The sequence below is a fragment of the Taudactylus pleione genome, unplaced genomic scaffold (genome assembly GCF_031769625.1).
Source record: "Taudactylus pleione unplaced genomic scaffold, aTauple2 ptg000699l, whole genome shotgun sequence".
NCBI lineage: Eukaryota > Metazoa > Chordata > Amphibia > Anura > Myobatrachidae > Taudactylus > Taudactylus pleione.
The window spans coordinates 2,316,619-2,324,964 of record NW_028285101.1 but is presented as its reverse complement, the minus strand read 5'-3'; the positions used below and the strand labels follow the sequence as shown (position 1 = coordinate 2,324,964).

The following is an 8,346-nucleotide window of genomic DNA, read 5'->3' as shown; positions in this document are numbered from 1 at the left end:
TAGAATGGCCCGCTGTCCCCATACACTAGTATCACAGATATCTCCTACTTACCTTCCTCTTGCGGAATGGCCCGCTGTCCCCATACAGTAGTATCACAAATATCTCCTACTTACCTTCCTTTTGTAGAATGACCTGATGTCCCCATACACTAGTATCACAGATATCTCCTACTTACCTTCCTTTTGTATAATGGCCTGCTGTCTCACTAGTATGGTGACAAAATTAATCAATCTCTAAAAATACAATATTTTCGGAGCTTGACTACGGGAGAATTTGCCATCTTCAGAATGCTTGAGAATCGCAGCCTGCTCCTACCCTATGGGAACGAGGTCCGGTTTGCGAAGAGGGATCTTTTCGGATCCCAACGCCCCTGTCCGGCTCCTTCCACCGGACGTCGGGGCTCTTGTGCCCATGCATGACCTGTAGATCACGCATGTGCACTCCCGTCACTGCTCCGGAATCCGCGGCGAGTTAGAATGTTAATTATTGGAACCTGATAATTAATATCATAGGGACCTATTCATCATCACTTATTTTTCACAAAACCTTGTGAATTTTTTTACAAAAGTATGTGAAAATGTAAATTAAGTGTCAAGGCTATTCATCAACTTCCGAAAAAGCATTTTTTCCGGAATTTGATGTTACTGAGCGCCACTTTCAGATGGCGTATAGCCCCAATAACCTTCACAGGCTGCTGTTTACACGGCAGCTTGGAAAGATATACAAGGCAGCCACAGCAGATGGATCTATTCAGATCCCTCCCGGCTGTGTCTGCACTGCAGACATGTGGCCCGGACTCACCGAAAACAGACAGGTGAGCCAGGCTAAGGAGATGTAGCGTTGGGAAGTAGGGGGGCCGGACACCCGCGCACGGTGATCCGGATCGTACACAGCGGAGGGGAGGGATCATACACCAGCGGGAGGGAGGGGAGGGCAGTGAAGTCCGCAGCTTGAAGACAGACAATGAAAACTAGGAGAAAAGTCTTTCACTTCCGAAAAACTGCTTTGTAGAGACAGCAGTTTTTCGGAAGTGATAGTTTAGGGAAGGAGGGATGATGAATGCCTCCTAAACTGTGTTTGAACTCGCAGCAAGTTCAAACCATAATTATCATATGTGATAATTATGTCTTGATGAATAGACCCCATATAATCAAAGCAGGATAGACAGTAAAAATATGATACCTTCCAGTAAAGTGAATGAGGGGGAGAAGGGGGAGGCTGCTTCACACCAACTACCATTAGGTAGTGAATGGCGTGTGAACTAAACCTCTACCTATACATGGTGGTATGAAAGAGAGGAAATTACATCTGTCGTTGGGTCTTTTCCTGTGGTAGAACAGGGAGCCCATTAACAGCATGTAAATTATACTCTCAAATCCCCTGATGAGTGATACAGCGCAGGGTGAGAGGGGAGATTATGCAGCTGGGCAGCAGCACTCTGAAAAGCAAGTTACCTGGGAATTCTGAGCTGCCGGAGGAGTCCAACCATGTGCACTATGGTGGCTCCAAAACCATATTGTATCTATACATGGGCTTCTGTAGCCATATTTTCTATTACTCACCTCACCGAAGTCCCGCGTCGGCTGTAACAGCCCTGCATAAATCGCCTGCAATATGCCCGCCGCAGACATTTTTCTGGCATTTTGCGCATGCGCAGTGAGGAAATTGCCATTTTCCCGGTGACCTGCACATGTGCAGTAGACTAAGCACAGACTAGTGCCCAGAGTCTACTGCTGCAGTCAGTCCGCTGCCGGCCGCCGGGGAGAGATAAAGGGGCCCTAGACGGGGAATGCACATGGGTCGCCTCCTATCTTAATACGCCCTTGCTTCGCTGGATCCTCTCCGGGTCATAAGTGTGTGCACATTAATGTCCATTGGTTGCGTATATGCATTTTACTGGAACCTCATTTTTCCAAGAGGGGCCCTAGATAACTTGCTTACAAAAACATTAGAAATCACTGCAATATGATGAAATGGGGATACGCTTAATATCCCAACAGCGGGGATTTAGGCGTTCACAATGCTGGTGCCAGAAACCCGACACTTATTGGCATCCCAGCCGCCGGATTCCCGATGGTAAGTAGTGGGGTTGGGGGGAGGGTTAGCGGTGCAGACGGTGGATCAATTATCTTTTGTAAGCTTAGGGAGTCTACTTATTAAAGTGAGAAAAGTCCTTTCTGGAGTGTTTTTAATGGATAGTTTTTATGCAATTTCCAAAGCAATGAAAAACAAACCGTACACCAGGCACAGGGCCCTGGGGGCTCCACTCTTTGCTGCCCTATGGCACCTGCATTTAACTTGCAGGGTGCCTGGAACAGAAGCTCCGGGCACACTCCCTTGGCATGACGTCACGTATTTGGGTAATGTGTCTGACAAAGGGTGACATAGATCCCAGCGCTGGTACGAAGGCTCTGTGGTGGGTCCCAGAGCCAGGAGCTCAGATTAAAATTCAAACCTTACTTGGTGTTATGCTGCCAAGGGACCCATAGGCCCCACACATCTGGGAACCGCCATCCTGGTCAACAGGTAGTTATGGACCTGGGTGGTACAAGTTTTTTGTAATAGAAAAGACCTCTCGGACTCTTCTGCCGCCAATGATTTGGGGGAAGCCAGGCAGTCTTTGGGCAGAATTGCCACAACAGGTACATGCAAAGGTAAGGGAGTTTAATCCTCCTTTAGAATAAATAATGATTTTTAATTGTATTATTTTACAAAATAAATGTTGCAGCATCCTCAGCTTTTCTCTTATTAGTAGTTTATGGTTGGTTGCTAAGCTCATACCCAGCAGGAAAAAAAGATCCTGCAGTCCGTCCCATCCATCCGAGACTAAAGTCTATTTTAATTAAATAGCTTACATTTATTATTAGGAGACATAAGGTATATTCTGTGTTTCTCAAATAAAATGTTCAACCACGTGTGTAAGTGTAAATGTAGTAAATATAGGCACTTTCTGACATCATGAGCTTTCGGTTAAACAAGTCGATGCTCCGAGAAGGCCCTTTCATGCTCCGTGTTGCTTTCCAGCTGTTTCTAAACCCCAGGCAAGTCTACTTCAATGTTGACGATCATTGGAACAGCATGAAACGCGGCCTCTGCAATGCTATTCCCGTAATACCTGGGGCACAGAGGGAGTTAAAGTCATGGTTCTTTTTTTTTTCACCCACTTTTCCTGTAAGGTTAAACGCTGGCCTGTGAATTCCATACACGCCCTGTGTGTATAAATACAGAGAGGGGGGCTTGGGAGTCTAACTGGAAACCTGCCAGCTTGCCGGATAACTGGGTCTGCTGTTAGTAAGAGAGTGAAGAAAAAAAAAAAGATTCTGGACAGTTTTACAGTAATTTCCTCCTCTGAACTGCAGTCAGATTGTCCTCTCTCCTCTCTCCACAGAGCAGTGACACAGGGCATCTATAATAAGGCAAACGCTGGGGAGCGCCTCTATTTGGCTGGATGGATTTACTCCATAGAAACAACATGCGCATCTTCGCTTCTGTTGCAGTCTTGTTGCTAGTGGTGCTGAATGGGAGGATGACAGGTAATCACACTCGCATGTTTGCTGAGGTAGCAATACTGGGCTAGATCTGTACATACAACGCAGCATGTAGTGATACACGTGATAAAGTGTCACCAGCTATTATTCTAGACAACTCTAGGGTGCAGCTTGTGATATTTTAGACGTGGCGTGATAAGGTATCACATAAGTCATCTGTATGCCTGGCCAGAAGGATAATTAGTAAGGACACATCGGCAGGAAACCAAAGCTCCACAGATGGTTTGGTATGTAAATATTGTATATTGTTAAGTGACGGACTTTTGCTATCTGCTAATTTAGCATTTGTGAGCTGGTATTTGTTTTATTGGGGTTTAATTGAGTACTTTTTAGAAAAGCCAGATCTGTTTACACTTAGGGGTAAATTTACTAAAGTGAAAGTTTTTAGAAGTGAGTTTTAAAAGTGATGTTGCACATAGCAACCAATCAGATTCTAGCTATTATCGTCTAGAAGGTGCTATTTAAATGTTAAGTAGAATCTGATTGGTTGCTATGGGCAACATCACTTTTAAAACTCACTTCTAAAAACTTTCACTTTAGTAAATTTACCCCTTACAGTTAAATATATTAGTTACTTATTGAAATGCCTTGTGAGCTTGTATCGTCACTAACAATTTCAATATGCAGCTCTAAATTAAATACACTATATGTCCGCAAACTATTCACAACTCGCATACAGGCTGGCTACCTTCCCAACACGACAATTAGGAAGGACGTAATGTAATGTGTATGAGTTTGGACACAAGCACTTTGGATGTAACTTTTTCCCTCAGTTTCCTTGTCCCAGAGTTTTTCTTTCCTTTGCAATAATATAATACAGGGTTGTTTAACAGTAAAAACCCCTTCACAGAACGACATGAAAAATAACCAGAGCTGAATGACTTTCTTCATCACAAAAAAAATTCCCCACAAAGGTTATTGATCATTTCAAACTAAAATTGTATATTTAGTACCTCTGTTCTATGGCACGCCATCAACTTATTCCAGCAAGCAGAGGGTTAATGAAAGATACTCAGAACATCTGCACATTAAAGTGATGAAACATAAAAAGAAAAACATCACATTATCGGAAGAGATTAGCTTTGCAAACGGGAAAATCAGCCAGCTTTGTGTGTAACAGATGCCATTTCCTCTGACACTGTAACTAAAGCAAGTGTCCAGACCAGCTCTGAGTAAGTGGTCCACATAATGCGGTTATATAAACCATTATCGCTTATACGTCAATGTTTGATTAGCGTGGGAGCGCAGAACGTAACTTTGGGTGATTATTTCCCAGATGAGGTTGACTACTCTTTGTATATGAAGTAATGAAAGTATATTTTTGTACTGAGTGTCAGTTCACATAATTTATCTGAATAAAGTTCTGGTCACCTTACATCGTACACACTGTGCTCTGGAGATCAAAATTATACATTAATTTAGCTTTTTGAATATTCTCCTGTGTATGGAAGAAAACAGAACCCCGATGCTCAATGCACGTATATATTTTTTAAAATGTAAGATGCATCAGAATAATATAGTATAGCCTGTTGTGTTTTTAACATTACATCTTTGATGTTCATTAATAAATTAGCCCTGTATATACATACGCTACAAACACTGTGTGTATATATATATGTATGCACATTTATTATCTATATATCTATATCTCAAACATATGTGCACCAAATTTTGTGAAAGCTTACATTACATTGCCCTGCAGTCAGGGGTGTAGTGACCTTTTTTCCCGCACAGTTATTAATAGGCTGCTGGGAACAATTTTAAGATCCCCCAGCAAAACAGAACAGAGTTGATGGGTGCGCCAGCAGGAGCACCTCCATTCAAAATAAACAGCTGGTTGCATGCTGCATAGTGCCATACAGAGGCAGCATGTGGCCTCTATCTCCACAGGGGTGCACAGCTACTGTAAATCAGTTCCTATACACATGCTGCACCCCTCTGACCTCTGCTCCTCCTCCCCTGGAGTACTTTCTAGTGATGGCTATCGACCATTGATAGTTAAGAGTCCAATGGTTCTCTGCCAGTAGTGGGAGACTGGGAACCAATGATTTTTTTCTGGATCCCGACAACTTGGGGCTTAGGCCCGCCCCAAAGGGCACATTAAGCCCTGGTGCTGATAGGCCAGCGGCCGGTCGTGTCCCCCAGCTATCAAGTGGTGCATACCAGTGGCGGCTCCAGAGGTGGGGCTGCAGCGCAGTCCAAAATTCAAATAGGGGAGCCACACCAACTGCCAGTGAGTCCCAGCCGGCTATGTTTGGCAGTGTTTGGGGTGGCAGTTGGTGCGGTTCCCCTATTTGAATTTTGGACTGCACTGCAGCCCCAGCCGCCACTGGTTCAAACCACAGATAGTTCACTATAGATGGTATTGTGCCATCAACAGAAATCGGCGCTGGAACCAATGATGGTGACCATCAATGGGAAGCCCACGGATGGCCATTCCTGCCACTTTCTTTAAACAAGCCGCCGGCTCAATAAAATTCTTTTTGATTTTGGCACAGCATGCATGATGTCAAGACTTTGCGCAGCTGAAATAAAGCAGAAGAGCCATGAAAGGGAGAACAAACAAAATGACAGGGAAGGTAAGTATTGGTTGTCACTGGAGCAACTAAGGGATAGAGAGCCGGGTAGGCACTGGAGACAGGAGAATGGTGCTGGAGGCATAGGGGGAGGGGTACTGGAGACAAAGGAGGGATGGTGCTGTAGACACACACGTGGGATGGTGCTAGAGACACACGGGTGATGGTGCCGGATATAAACAAGCGGCGGATAGTGCTGGATACACACCGAGGGGGATGGTGCTGGAGACATGTAATCCTTTTTATTTACTATAGTACGAAATCTTAAAATATCAGACTTGCAAAATACATAGCAAATACAAAGCTTATTTATATTGTAGAATGATTCAAGCTTCCCACTTGGATGGATTCCGTACCCCTGCACTGCTCCTTAGAAGCAACAGAGGGAAGGCAGACTAGACAGGCTACAAGCTGGAAGGTAGCTAGCTTTCAGCCAATGACACTTCACTTTCGTGAGTGAAGTATGGGGGATGTCATAGCATGCACGTGTTCTAGACGCCATGGCTCCACAATACACCTCTGCCTGCAGAAAGTACAATAGCTTGTGTAATACACTAAGTTTTATACCTATTGTAATCAGCAAGTCTGGCAGGAGACTCGCTAATTGCAAAGCACCTGTTACCCCTTCATTCCTGCACCTATGCTATGTATCATATGAGTGAAATAGTCAGAACCACTAGTTTAAAACATTCCACTCTAGGGGTGAGCGGGTTTGGATTTCTTTAATCCGAACCCCCCCGATCCGAGGCCGATCCGAGTCAGGCTCGACTTTTCCCGCCTGAGTCGGATCTGAAATCGAGGCAAAACGTCATCATCCCACCTTCCGGGTCTCGCGGGTTTTGGATCCTATATAAGGTACCTGCGTCGGCGCCATTTTCTCACTCGGCTGTGGACAGTGAAGAGGGAGGGTGGGAGTTAGGGCTGGCTGGGCTGTGTAGTGTAGTGCAGTGTAGTGTTGTGCTGTGCTGCGCTGTGCTGTGCTGTGCTGCTGTTGTCCATAGGGGCTGGCTGGACTGTGTTGTGCAGTCAGTTGTCCATAGAGGCTGTGTCCACTCCAAAGTCCTGTGCAGTGTCCCAATCCTAAATGGGTGCTGTAGTGTTGTCCAGGGGGTGCTCTGCCAATCAGGGGTGCTCCCCCCAAGTGCAAAATAATTTTTTTTTTTCTGTGTTTGTGAATTGTGTGGGCTGTAGCTGCACGTGCATCAACAAAGGAGCAGCGCCAAGCGTGCGCCTGTGTCCCATAAGTAAAGGGCCGGCTGGCTTGTCCATTAAAGGGTGCTGTAACCCCCAAAGTACACTCCAAACAAAATAAAAAAATATATTTTTTTGTGTTTGTGAATTGTGTGCGCAGTAGCCGCACGTGCATCAACAAAGTAGTGTCAAGCGTGCGCCTGTGTCCCATAAATAAAGGGCCGGCTGGATTGACCGCTAAAGGGTGCTGTAACCCCCTAAGGGCACTCCAAACAAAATAATTTTTTTTTTCTGTGTTTGTGAATTGTGTGGGCTGTAGCTGCACGTGCATCAACAAAGGAGCAGCGCCAAGCGTGCGCCTGTGTCCCATAAGTAAAAAGCCGGATGGCTTGTCCGTTAAAGGGTGCTGTAACCCCCAAAGTACACTCCAAACAAAATAAAAAAATATATTTTTTTGTGTTTGTGAATTGTGTGCGCAGTAGCCGCACGTGCATCAACAAAGTAGTGTCAAGCGTGCGCCTGTGTCCCATAAATAAAGGGCCGGCTGGATTGACCGCTAAAGGGTGCTGTAACCCCCAAAGGGCACTCCAAACAAAATAAAATTTTTTTTTCTGTGTTTGTGAATTGTGTGGGCTGTAGCTGCACGTGCATCAACAAAGGAGCAGCGCCAAGCGTGCGCCTGTGTCCTATAAGTAAAGGGCCGGCTGGCTCATTTCTTAAAGGGTGGCGTAACCCACAAAGTGCACTAGTCTCCAAAAAAAATAAAAAATAATTTTCTGTGTTTGTGTGCGCCTTAGCCGCACGTATATATCAATATAACATAAATGGAGGACCAAACTTTCTCCGATAAAAATAAAATAATGAAAGATCAAGAACCACTTCCACCTAGTGCTGAAGCTGCTGCCACTAGTCATGACATAGACGATAACATGCCATCAACGTCGTCTGCCAAGGCCGATGCCCAATGTCATAGTAGAGGGCACATACAATCCCAAATGACAAAGTTCAGGAAAATGACCTTGAAAAAAAC

General features: G+C 44.9%; 1 protein-coding gene across 2 annotated transcripts in view; it reads left to right on the top strand.

Annotated features, from left to right (window-relative positions):
* Positions 1–3,303: 3,303 nt before the first annotated feature.
* PLAC9 (placenta associated 9) overlaps positions 3,304–8,346 on the top strand; it is a 71,505-nt gene continuing 66,462 nt past the window's right edge. For both annotated transcript variants that reach the window (XR_015872483.1, XM_088456352.1), the window contains exon 1: positions 3,304–3,534. Coding sequence is in view for 1 of the 2 variants with exons in the window: in XM_088456352.1 (XP_088312478.1) it covers positions 3,450–3,534 (85 nt within the window). In the remaining variant the exon portion in view is untranslated. The remainder of the gene's footprint in view (positions 3,535–8,346) is intronic.